The sequence below is a fragment of the Hippopotamus amphibius genome, chromosome 16 (genome assembly GCF_030028045.1).
Source record: "Hippopotamus amphibius kiboko isolate mHipAmp2 chromosome 16, mHipAmp2.hap2, whole genome shotgun sequence".
NCBI lineage: Eukaryota > Metazoa > Chordata > Mammalia > Artiodactyla > Hippopotamidae > Hippopotamus > Hippopotamus amphibius.
In genome coordinates, this window is record NC_080201.1 from 14,731,239 (window position 1) to 14,745,425 (window position 14,187).

The 14,187-nt window shown below is 37.8% G+C and overlaps 1 protein-coding gene across 4 annotated transcripts in view; it reads right to left on the reverse strand.

Moving 5' to 3' along the window:
* Window positions 1-14,187, reverse strand: part of PKD1L3 (polycystin 1 like 3, transient receptor potential channel interacting) — a 75,051-nt gene that overhangs the window by 17,434 nt on the left and 43,430 nt on the right. For all 4 annotated transcript variants that reach the window (XM_057712899.1, XM_057712900.1, XM_057712898.1 and 1 more), the window contains exons 23-24: window positions 12,270-12,410; window positions 11,171-11,356 (exon numbers count right to left, since the gene is read on the reverse strand). In XM_057712899.1, coding sequence (XP_057568882.1) covers window positions 11,171-11,356; window positions 12,270-12,410 — 327 coding nt within the window. The remainder of the gene's footprint in view (window positions 1-11,170; window positions 11,357-12,269; window positions 12,411-14,187) is intronic.

The window sequence follows — 14,187 nt, forward strand, 5'->3', positions numbered from 1 at the left end:
GCAGGAAACATAAGAGAATGAAAAGACCTACAAAAACAAACCCAAAACAATTAAGAAAATGATAATAGGAACACACATGTCAATAATCACCTTAAATGTAAATGGATTAAATGCTCCAACCAAAAGACACAGACTGGCTGAATGGATACAAAAACAAGACCCTTCTATATGCTGCCTACAAGAAAACCACTTCAGACCAAGGGATACATATAGACTGAAAGTAAAGGGATGGAAAAAGATATTCCATGCAAATGGAAGTCAAAAGAAAGCTGGAGTAGCAATACTCATATCAGACAAATTAGACTTGAAAGTGAAGACTTTTACAAGAGACAAGGAAGGACACTACAAAATGATCAAGGGATCCATCCAAGAAGAACATATAACAATTGTAAATATCTATGCACCCAACATGGGAGCACCTCAATACATAAGGCAAATGCTAACAGCCATGAAAGGGGACATCAACACAATAATAGTAGGAGACTTTAACACCCCACTTACATCAATGGACAGATCATCCAAACAGAAAATAAATAAGGACACACAAGCTTGAAATGACACATTAGACCATCTCGACTTAATTGATATTTATAGGACATTCCATCCAAAAACTACAGAATACACTTTCTTCTCAAGTGCATATAGAACATTTTCCAGGATAGATCACATCTTGGGGCACAAATCAAGCCTTGGTAAATTCAAGAAAACTGAAATCATATCAAGCATCTTCTCTGACCACAACGCCATGAGACTAGATATCAATTACAAGAAAAAAACTGTAAAAAATACAAACAAATACAGGCTAAACAATATGCTATTAAACAACCAAGAAATAACTAAAGAAATCAAAGAGGAAATCAAAAAATACCTAGAAACAAATGACAATGAAAACACAACAACCCAAAGCCTATGAGACGCAGCAAAAGCAGTTCTAAGAGGGAAGTTTATAGCAATACAGTCCTACCTTAAGAAACAAGAAAAATATCAAATAAGTAACCTAAGCTTACACCTAAAACAATTAGAGGAAGCAGAACAAAGAAACCCCAAAGTGAGCAGAAGGAAAGAAATCATAAAGATCAGATCAGAAATATATGAAAAAGAAAGGAAGGAAACAATAGCAAAGATCAATGAAACTGAAAGATGGTTCTTTGAGAAGATAAACAAAATTGATAAACCATTAGCCAGACTCATCAGGAAAAAAAGGGAGAAGACGCAAATCAACAGAATTAGAAATGAAAAAGGAGAAGTAACAATGGACACCACAGAAATACAAAAGATCATGAGAGACTACTACAAGCAACTATATGCCAATAAATTGGATAACCTGGGAGAAACAGATAAATTCTTAGAAAAATACAATCCTCCAAGACTGAATCAGGAAGAAAGAGAAAATATGTACAGACCAATCACAAGCACTGAAATTGAGACTGTGGTTAAAAATCTCCCAACAAACAAAAGCCCAGGGCCAGATGGCTTCACAGGCAAATTCTATCAAACACTTAGAGAAGAGCTAACACCTACCCTTCTCAAACTCTTCCAAAATATAGCAGAAGCAGGAACACTCCCAAACTCATTCTACAAGGCCACCATCACCCTGATACCAAAACCAGGCAGAAGATGTCACAAAAAAAGAAAATTACAGACCAATATCACTGATGAATATAGATGCAAAAATCCTCAACATAATACTAGCTAACAGAATAAAACAGCACATTAAAAAAATCAAACACCATGATCAAGTGGGGTTTATCCCTGGGATGCAAGAATTCTTCAATATACCCAAATCAATCAACATGATACATCATATCAACAACTTGAAGGATAAAAACCACATGGTAACCTCAATAGATGCAGAAAAAGCTTTGGACAAAATTCAATATCCATTTATGATAAAAACTTTCCAGAAAATGGGCATAGAAGGAAATTACCTCAACATAATAAAAGCCATATATGAGATACCAAAAGCCAACATCGTTCTCAATGGGGAAAAACTGAAATAATTCCCTCTTAGAACAGGAACAAGACAAGGGTGTCCACTCTCACCATTATTATTCAACATAGTTTTGGAAGTGTTAGCCACAGCAATCAGAGAAGAAAAAGAAATAAAAGGAATCCAAATTGGAAAAGAAGAAGTAAAATTGTCACTCTTTGCAGATGACATGATATTATACATAGAAAACCCTAAAGACTCTACCAGAAAACTGCTAGCACTAATTGATGAATTTAGTAAAGTAGCAGGATACAAAATTAATGCACAGAAATCTCTTGCATTCCTATACACTAACAACGAAAAAGCAGAAGAGAAATTAAGGAAACTCTCCCATTTACCACTGCAACAAAAAGAATAAAATACCTAGCAATAAACCTGCCTAAGGAGGCAAAAGACCTGTACGCAGAAAATTATAAGACACTGATGAAAGACATCAAAGATGATACAAACAGATGGAGGGACATACCAAGTTCTTGGACTGGAAGAATCAACACTGTGAAAATGACTGTACTACCCAAAGCAATTTACAGATTCAATGCAATCCCTATCAAATCACCAACAGCATTTTTCACAGAACTAGAGCAAGAAATCTTATGATTTGTATGGAAACGCAAAAGACCCCAAATAGCCAAAGCAATCTTGAGAAGGAAAGATGGAGTTGGTGGAATTAGGCTTCCTGACTTCAAACTATACTACAAGGCCATAGTGATCAAGACAGTATGGTACTGGCACAAAAATAGAAAGGAAGATCAATGGAACAGAATAGAGAACTCAGAGGTAAACCCAAGCACATATGGGCACCTTATCTTTGACAAAGGAGGCACGAATATACAATGGAAAAAAGACAGCCTCTTCAATAAGTGGTGCTGGGAAAACTGGACAGAAACATGTAAAAGAATGAAATTAGAACACTTCCTAACACCATACACAAACATAAACTCAAAATGGATTAAAGACCTACGTGTAAGGCCAGACACTATAAAACTCCTAGAGGAAAACATAGGCAGAACACTCTATGACATCCATCAAAGCAAGCTCCTTTTTGACCCACCTCCTCGAATAATGGAAATAAAATCAAGAATAAACAAATGGGACCTCATGAAATTTAAAAGCTTTTGCACAGTGAAAGAAACCATAAACAAGACAAGAAGGCAACCCTCAGAATGGGAGAAAATACTTGCCAAAGAAGCAACGGACAAAGGATTAATCTCCAAAATATGCAAGCAGCTCATGCAGCTTAATACCAAAAAAGCAAATAACCCAATCCACAAATGGGCAGAAGACCTAAAGAGACATTTCTCCAAAGAAGACATACAGATGGCCAACAAACACATGAAAAGATCCTTAACATCACTAATCATTAGAGAAATGCAAGTCAAAGTCACAATGAGGTATCACCTCACACCGGTCAGAATGGCCATCATCACAAAATCTAGAAACAACAAATGTTGGAGAGCGTGTGGAGAAAAGGGAACTCTCCTGCACTGTTGGTAGGAATGTAAGTTGGTACAGCCACTATGGAAAACAGTTTGGAGTTTCCTTAAAAAACTAAAAGTAGAACTACCATATGACCCAGTAATCCCACTACTGGGCATATACCCAGAGAAAACCATAATCCAAAAAGAAACATGTACCATAATGTTTATTGCAGCACTATTTACAATAGCCAGAACATGGAAGCAACCTACATGCCCATCAACAGATGAATGGATAAAGAAGAGGTGGCATATATATATACAATGGAATATTACTCAGCTATAAAAAGGAATGAAATGGAGCTATATGTAATGAGGTGGATAGACCTAGAGTCTGTCATACAGAGTGAAGTAAGCCAGAAAGAGAAAAACAAATATTGAATGCTAACTCATATATATGGAATCTAAAAAAAAAAAAAAAAAAAGGTACTGATGAGCCCAGCGACAGGAGAATAAGGATGCAGATGCAGAGAATGGACTGGAGGACATGGGGTTGGGGTGGGGCAGGGGGCAAAGGGGAAGCAGGGACGAAGTGAGAGAGTAGCATAGACATATATGTACTACCAACTGTAAAATAGCTAGCTAGTGGGAAGCTGCTCTATAACAAAGGGAGATCAACTTGATGATGGGTGATGCCTTAGAGGGCCAGGATGGGGAGGGTGGGGTGGAGTTGCAGGAGGGAAGGGATATGGGGATATGTGTATAAATACAGCTGATTCACTTTGGTGTAACTCATAAGCTGGTACAAGAGTGTAAAGCAATTATATTCCAATACAGAGCTTAAAAAAAAAAAGGAAAAAAAATATAGAGAGACCCCTGTAAAAGTGAAAAATTGAGCAAAAAATATGAATTAGCAAAAAAAAAAAACAAACAAAACTGAGCCCAAAGTTACAGGAAGAAATGAAATAATAAAGATTAGAGCAGAAACAGACTACAAAGACAATAGAAAAAAATAAAAAATGACTTAGTTTTTTGAAAAATAAAAGTGACAAGCCTTTAGCTAGACTAACCAAGAAAAAAAAGAGTGGACTCAAAAGTATAAACAAAAGAGGAGACATGACAACTGATATCACAGAAGTACAAAGGATCATAAGATAGTACTAGGAATAATTACATGCTAACAAACTGGGTAACCTAGAAAAAATGGATAAATTCCTAGAAACATACAACTTCCCAAGATTGTATAATGAATAAATAGAAAACCTGATAATACTAAGCATATATAAGGAGATTGAAACAGTAATCAAAAACCTCTCAACAAAGAACAGCCCAGGACCACATACCTTCATGGGTGAATTCTATCAAATATTTAAATCCTTCTCAAAGTCTTCCCAAAAATTAAAGAAGAGGGAACACTTCAAAACCCATTTTATGGGGCAGCATTACTCTCATAACAATGACAGATAAGGACACTGCAAGAAAAGAAATTTAGAGGCCAATATCCCTGATGAACAGAAATATAAAAACCCTCAACAAAATACTAGAAAACTAAAATTCAACAGCACCTTAAAAGGGTCATACACCACAACCAAGTGGGATTTATCCCTGGGATGGAAGGATGATTCAAAATACATAAGTCAATAAATGTGATAAACCATTTTAAAAGAATGAAGAGTTAAAAACATATGATCTTCAACAAATGCAGAAAGAGCATTCAACAAAAGTCAACATCCTTTCATGATAAAAATTCTCAACAAATTAGGCAAAAAGAAATGTACCTCAACATAATAAAGGCCATATATGTGAAGCTCACAACTAACATCATACTCAACTGTGAAAAACTACAAGCTCTTCCTCTAAGATAAGGAACAAGACAAGGATGCCTACTCTCACATCTATTCAACACAGTACAGGAAGTCCTAGCCAGAGAAGTTAGGCAAGAAAAATAAATAAAAGGCATCCAAACAGGAAAGTAGGAAGTAAAACTGTCTCTGTTTGCAGATGACACAGTCTTATAGATAGAAACCCTAAAAGGGTTTCTATAAAAGACTCCACCAAAGAAGTGTTAAAACAAATGAATTCAGTAAAGTTACAGAATAGAAAATCAATATACAAAAATCAGTTAGTTGCATTTTGTTACACTAACAAGGAACTATTTGAAAAAGAAATTAAGAAAATCTCATTTACAATAGCATCAAGAAGAATACAGTTAGGAATAAATTTAACTGAGATGAAAAATCTGTCCAATGAAAACTATAAGACAGTAATGAAAGATATGAAAAAGACACAAGTAAATGGGAAAATATCCCACATTCATGGATTGGAAGATTTAATATTGTTACAATGTGCATACTACACAAAGTGATCTACAGATTCAGTGCAATCTCTATCAAAATTCCAACGGCATTTTTCACAGAAATAGAGAAAACAATCCTAAAATTTATATGGTACCACAAAAATACCACAAATAGCCAAAGTAATCTTGAGAAAGAAGAACAAAGCTGGAAGCACCACACTTCTTGATTTCAAACTATATTATAAAGCTAGAGCAATCAAAATAATATGCTATTGGGATAAAAACAGATATATAGAACAATGCAACTGAATAGAGAACTCAGAATTAAAACCATACCCCATAGGTTCTGTCAACTAATCTATGACAAGGGTGCCAAGAATACACAATGGGGTTAGTCTCCTCAACAAAAACTGGATTTCCACATGCAAAAGAATGCAACTGGACCCTTTTATTATGCCATATACAAAAAATCAACTCCAAATGGATTAATCACTTAAACTTTAGAGCTGAAACTGCAACACTCCTAAAAGAAAACCGAAAAGGTTCCTTAACACTGGTCTTGGCAATTTTTTGGATATGACACTAAATGCACAGGAAACAAAAGCTAAAACAAGTAGGACTACCTCAAACTAAAAAGTTTCTGCACAGCAAAGGAAACAATAAACAAAATGATCTATGGAATGGGAGAAAGTATTTGCAAGCTATATATCTGATAATCGGTTAAAATCCATTGAGTTCAATACCAAAAAAAAAAAAAAAATAGAATCAGGGTTTCCCTCGTGGTGCAGTGGTTAAGAATCTGTTTACCAATGCAGGGGACATGGGTTCAAGCGCTGGTTTGGAAAGATCCCATATGCTGCGGAGCAACTAAGCCTGTGTGCCACAACTACTGAGCCTGTGCTCTACAGCCTGTAAGCCACAACTATTGAGCCTGCGTGCCACAACTAGTGAAGCTCATGCACCTAGAGCCCGTGCTCTACAAGAGAAGCCACCGCTATGAGAAGCCCCTAAACCATGACAAAGAGTAGCCCCTGCTCACCACAACAAGAGAAAGCCTGCACACAGCAACAAAGACCCAATGCAGCCAAAAAATAAAAATAGATAAATAAATTTATATTAAAAAAAAGAATCAACCTGATTAAAAAATAGGTAAAGGACCTGAATACACAGGTCTATGTAAAAATCAGTAATCATAAGGGAAATACAAATCAAAATTGCAATGTGATACCACCTCACACTTGTTAGGATGGCTATTATCAAGAAGACAAAAAATAACAAGTGTTGGTGAGGGTTTGGAGAAAGGAATCCTGTTGGTGGGAATGTAAATTGGTACAGCCATTATGGGAAACAGCATGGAGGTTCCTCAAAAAATTAAAAATAGAGCTACTGTAAGATTTATCAATCTTATATATTGAAAGGAAATGAAATCAGCATCTTGAAGAGGTATCTGCACTCCCACGTTCACAGCAGGATTATTCGCAGAAGTGAAGGTATGGGTACTTCCCTTGTGGTGCAGTGGTTAAGAATCTGCCTGCCAGGGACTTCCCTGGTGGTCCAGCGGGTAAGACTCCACGTTTCCAATGCAGGGGGCCCATGTTCAATCCCTAGTTGGGGAACTAGGTCCCGAATGCATGCTGCAACTAAGAGTCCACATGCCGAAACTAAGACCTGGCACAGCCTAAAAAAAAAAAAAAAATCCGCCTGCCAATGCAGGGGACACGGGTTCTATCCCTAGGGTCTGGGAAGATCCCACATGCTGCGGAGCAACTAAGCCCATGCACCACAACTACTAAGCCTGCTCTCTAGAGCCCGCGAGCCACAACTACTGAGCCCACGCGCCTAGAGCCCGTGCTCCACAACAAAGAAAAGCCACTAGACTGAGAAACCCACGCACCACAACAAAGAGTAGCTCCTGCTGGCCACAACTAGAGAAAGCCTGGGCACAGCAACAAAGACCCAATGCAGCCAAAAAAAAAAAAAAAAAAAAAGTGAAGGTATGAAATAAGCCAAAAAAGGAAACGTATTATCTCTTATAAGTGCAATTTTTAAAAGTTGCACTTATAGAACCAGAGAGTAGAATGGAGGTTGCCAGGGTCTGGGGTGGAAAGGAGGATGGGTGGTTATCAGTCAAAGTGTATAAACTTTCAGTTTTAAAATGAATAAGTCCTGGAGCTCTAATGTATAACATGATCATAGTTTATATATTACAATTAATAGTAATATATCATATACTTGAAATTTGCTAAGGGAATAAGAGTTCTTATCACACCAAAAACAAAACATGTAACTATGTGAGATGATGGATATGTTAATTACTTTGATTGTGGTAATCATTTCACAATGTATTCATATATCAAAACATCATGTTGTACCTTAAATATATACAATTTTAATTTCTCCATTGTATCTCAATAAAGCTGGGGAGTAAAGAGAACCTAAAAACTATTACTTACAAAAAAAAAATTCAGCAAGGTGTCTGGGTACTTAATTTAATAAAATCAATAGACTTCATATATTCAAACAATATTTAGTTAGAAAGTATAGTGAAATAAAATGTGATTTACAATAGAACACAAAAGATAAGCCTAACAAGAGATGTGCAAGAATTATATGAAGAGAATTTAATATTACTGAGTGATACAAATGAAGATGAGAACAGAAAAAGCATACCACAGTCCCAGATAGGAAAAGAATATTAGCTATCAATTCCCTGAATTAATTTTTATAAATCCTTATTTTGTTTCTGTATAAATATCTATATTTCTATATAACTAAGTAAGCTCTTAATATATAAAAAGCTCCCATTTTATCAAAACAAGCAAACAAAACCAAGCAGCTCAGTGAAAAATAGGCAAAGATTACAGAATGACATTCATTCATTCTTTCTCTCAATCAGTATGCACTGAGTGCTCACATACACCAGGTTCTGTTCTAGATGCTGGGAACACAGCAGTGGATGAAAGAGTCCCTGTCCACAGAGCATTCACATTTGAGGAGGGTGGGAGACAGGCCAAAACCAAACAATATTCAGGGAGTAATAGTGCTATGAAGAAAAACTGAGTAGAATGGCAGGATAGTGTTCTCTGGGGAGGGAGCGATGCTGTTTATTTACAGGATGATTAGAGGTTTCCCTGAGGAGGTGGAAAGACCCTTAATAAGGTTTGGAGCACCCAATGCAGACATCAATCAGGGCAACAGCAAGTTCCAAGGCCCTGAGGCAAGAGCATGTGCGCTGTGTTTAAGGACAGCACAGAAGCTTTTGTGTCTGAAATAGAGTGAATGAGGGTCAGAACAAGGGTAGGAGAGGATGTAACAGGTGTAACTACAGCCCGGGACAGGGAAGCCCCTAGAGTAAGCTTTAGAAAGGGTTTGGGCTTTTATTTTAAGTGTGATGGAATCCATTGGGAGGTTCTGAACAGGGACAAAACACATTTATGCAGTTAAAAAAAATAACATGGGGAAGACGGAATGAAGAAGGGCAAGAGCAAAGGCAAGTTTTGTTCATATGAGATGTGAAAAATGGTTCCTTAGTTTAGTTTTAACTTGCATTTTCTCCTGAGTGCAGTTGCAAACCTTTTGTATATTTCAGAACTGCCTGTACTGTATGAAAACACCAGTGTTCACTGAACTGCTGGGGGTGTGGGCAGATCTCATACTTTGCTCATGGGAATATTAATTGGTACACTTGAGAACAATTTGGCAATATCTTTCTAAATGAAAAATGGATATACATTTTTAGCAAGTCTTTTCAAGGTACTTATCTTACAGATATATTGGCACATTAGTGAAATTACATATGTAAAAAGGTATTAATGGTAGTATTATTGTTAACAGCAGAAGAGTGGAAACAATCTAAATGTCTATTAATAGGGAGCTGGTTATATAACTTATGGTACATCCATGCAATAGCTGTACCATAAGTTATATAGTAAATGAATAAAACATAAAAAGGGACAGCTTTATATATGCTGATGGAACAATCTCCAGGCAAATTAAGGGGAAAAGGCAAAAATGCATGACAATGTTTATGGCAGGCTGCTGTTTATCATATTTGCAAATGTATACATTACCTCTGAAAGAATTTACAAGTATACCCTGGAGATAGTATGGGTTCAGTTCCAGACCACTGCAATAAGGGAAGTCACATGAGGGGACTTCCCTTGTGGTGCAGTGGGTAAGACTCCAAACTCCCGATGCAGGGGGCCTGAGTTCAATCCTGGTCAGGGAACTAGATCCTGCATGCATGCCACAACTAAGAGTCTGCATACCGCAACTATGAAGTCTGCATGTCACAACTAAGATCTGGCATAGTCGAAATAAATAAATAAATAATAAACAAATTAATGATAAAAAGAAGAAAACAAATTTATGGCTACAAGGGAGAAAAGGGCAGGGGGAGGGATAAACTGGGAGACTGGAATTGACATATACACACTACTATATATAAAATAGATAACTAATAAGGACCTATTGTATAGCACAGGGAACTCTACTCAATACTAATGACCTATATGGGAAGAGAATCTAAAAAACAGTGTGTGTGTGTGTATATATATATATGTATGTATGTATAACTGATTCACTTTGCTGCACAGCAGAAACTAACACATTGTAAATTAATTATACTCCAATAAAAATTAATTAAAAAAAAAAGACTATACATGTTTGCTGAGATGAACATATTCAGATTTTTTTCAGGAAACTAGGAGATGTTCCAAATCCCAACAGAAAGCCACCAATCCTGAGATTAATGAATGCAACAATTTCCAGAATACTGCTTACTTAATAAGATATAAAGTTATAATATGGCAAAGTTTTGGTAACTGGTGAAAAATACTGAATAAGAAGCATTCATTCTAACTCCTCTTGATGGTGAGGTTCTTTGAGAATACAAACCATGTAATAGCCATCATTTTACCATTAGCTCCGAGGACAGTTCCCAGCATACTAGGTGTTCACTACATATTTATGGAACTGAACTGGACAACCATCCGAGAAAAGTTACACAGACGTGTCAAGACTTGGGAATAACTGCACATCAGGCCATATGTCAGAATATCATCTAGTGTGGAGATCTTTCTGGTTACACTGGTTTTGTGGTTCTGTGCTTATAGAACCAATTTCTCAGCTACATGTGGTTCCCTTGTTCACAAGGAGGCAACCAGTTCCAGGGAACTTACTTTTCATGTTGTAAGTGAATAAATTCTCAATTCTGTTTATCAGCCTCTTGTGAAACTCATCAGTGGGAATCAGCCCTTATGGGCCTATCACCCTTGGGTGAATGGACATAAACCTGAACCTGCTTAGATGAGGCCCTGGGAGTGGATTTTTGGGTGCCCACAGAGGTGCAGTCATATTGAAAAAGCCAGTGGACCTTTGTGCAATGTTCTAATGGGTTACTGTAGGGGCATCTGGAAAACCAACTGCACCCCACATTTGCAGAGCTGGGCCCCAGGACTGTGTTCTTACCTCTGTAATCCCCGTACAGGTTAGGAAGGAGGGTGCTATTGGCCCAGGGGTAGAAATGCTTAAGAAGTTTGATCTCTGAAAAACGGTGAGAAAACCTCTTGTGGAGAGCTTGATGGAAGTAAAATCTATTGGAGTTCTGTGTCGAGTAGACTGTAGTCATCAACAGGATGAGGAAAAGGATTTGTACTCGTATAGAAGAGAGAAAATCACAGGTGAATGGTTCACTTAGAAATCCTCTATACATTTTTCTTCATTTTTTTCCCTAAGCGTATAGACTTTTACAGGTCAAAAATAGTTAAAAGTTGGCAATTTGATATGGTTCAACCTAATAATTGTAAACAGATAAGCCAAAGCATTTGACTCAGTGATATCTATATATATCTATAGATATCTACATATTCCTTCCCAGAATTATTCTGCCACTGATTAGAAATTTTATGTAAAATAAGATACACAAAATCTCACACAAAAAGTGTTGTATTTTAGTTCTTAGGTCTAAATGTCCCCCCAGACCACTCCTTTCATCACCTCCCCTCCCCCTCCCCAGTTATCTATAGATTGTCTGTGTTCAGAAGGGAAGGCATGATAAAAAACAGAATTTGTCTTCTTTGGTCCAGGGAATCCAACAACCCAAACACCAGACACGCTGAACCAGTTGCCTTGCACTTACAGGACAGCTGGGTTTTTTTTTTGGCCGTGCCGTGCGGCATGCAGGATCTTAGTTCCCTGACCAGGGATAGAACCCGTGCCCCCTGCAGTAGAAGCTCGGAGTCCTAACCACCGGACCGCCCGGGAATTCCCAGGGCAGTTACTTTTCAAGGCATATTCATTTTCCCTCCACCCTGTGATGTAGATCAAGTTTCATGATTATATTCTGCAGGTAGAGAAAGTGACTTACTCAAGTACAATTAGATCAAGACTTCAAATTTAGAAGTCTTTCCATTCACCTTACAGCCTTGATAAGGGAATCCAGAATTTTTCAAGGTGAATGTTTTAAGATACTTTTCCACCCTTCTATATTTTCCATTTTATTCTCACTCCCCCTTTCCTTGTGGGAAATGTGCTGCTGTATCAACATGTTACCATTTCCTCTCCATACCTAAAATATCTCTTGTCAACTTGAAGAATTTCTTCTCTTTCAAGGTTCTTTCTGGGCACTTAACTGGACTCTTTATAGCTGGGGCTACATAAATGGGGTTGTTCTTATCTCTTGAACCAGGTAATGATGAAGGACATCTTGCTGTCAAAAATTTAAATATAGGCCAAAAAAGATTATATTTCATTAAGTAGTTATTCATCAACATTTGCTGAGCATTGACTATGAGTATCTCCTGTTAAATGTTGAAATAGAGAATAAAGCTATCTAAGTAGTGCTTCCCAAACTATCATGAAAGACTTAAAAGAATAATTCCATCAGGGACTAATACTTTTTGTAAAATACAGTAAAAATGAATGAATAAACAAATGACGTAGAACAGAGGCCTACAAAATATAAGCCCCATTTCAAAAATTAGACTCAACAGGCCTAAAATTAGTCTGCCCAATTGCTATGAAAGTTTCTAAATGCTTATTCTCAATTTCTGTACTTATCTGAGACTAGAACCAAACAGTTTGTCAGTGGACCACCTGATGGGAGCACTGTTCCAGAGTGGTGTTTCTCAACGTTTACTGTGCCGAGTGATCACCTGGAATTCTGTTAAAATGCAGCTTCTGGGATGAAGCCTAAGATTTTGCATGTCTGACAATTCCAGGAGATACCAGTGCTGCTGGTCTCCAGACCACACTGTGAGCAGAAGAATCTAGAGACATGTAAGCCAAGACGGAGAGAGAGAGGGAGTAGAATATGACCTAACGGACTTCCCTGGTGGTGCAGTGGTTAAGAATCTGCCTGCCAGTGCACGGGACACAGGTTTGAGCCATGGTCCGGGAAGATCCCATATGCCACGGCGCAACTAAGCCTGTGCGCTACAACTAACTGAAGCCTGCGCACCTAGAGCCTGTGAGCCACAACTACTGAGCCCATGTGCCACAACTACTGAAGCCTGCACACCTAGAGCCTGTGTTTCGAAACAAGAGAAGCCACCGCAATGAGAAGCCTGCGCACCACAATGAAGAGCAGCCCCACGCTCCATGACTAGAGACAGCGCACGTGTAGCAACGAAGACCCAACAAGCCAATAAATAAATAAATTAAAAAAAAAAAAGAATATGACCTAAAACTTGTCAGCCTGTAGGAACCAAGTGCTGAGGGATCATTGAAGAGAAAAATAAACCTCCCTGAGGAATTCAGAGAAGGTGGCCCAGAGGCAGTGACATGTGACATTTGTTTTGAAGGATGTCACAAAGAATTCTCTAGATGGACAAGAAAAAAGTCATTTTAGCAGAGGGTAGAGCAATTCAAGAGATGGAGAAATGAAATGAGGACTAGGAAGGCAGTCTGAAGTCAGATTACTAATTTTTTTTTGCTTTTTTTGGTTTTTTTTGGCACACGGGCTCAGTTGCTCCGAGGCATGTGGGATCTTCCTGGAGCAGGGATCGAACCAGTGTCCCCCGCATTGGCAGGCGGATTCTCAACCAGTGCGCCACCTAGGAAGCCCAAGATTACTAATTTTTTAATCTCATAAGGAATAAGACGCCAACCCCACAGCAGCACATCCACCACTCAGCTTAAGAAACAAGTGATTGCCAATGGAATATTACTCAGCTGTAAAAAGCAAGGAAACTGGGACATTTTTAGAGACATGGATGGACCCAGAGACTGTCATACAGAGTGAAGTGAGTCAGAAAGAGAAAAACAAATATCATATATTAACACATATATGTGAACTATAGAAAAATGGTACAAGTTAACCAGTTTGCAAGGCAGAAATAGAGACACAGATGTAGAGAACAAACATATGGACACCAAGTGGGGAAAGCGGGGAGGGTTGGGGGGGGAATGAATTGGGAGATTAGGATACCAAATTGTACACTCTAAATATATGCAGTTTATTGTAAAAAATAAAAAATTAAAAAAAA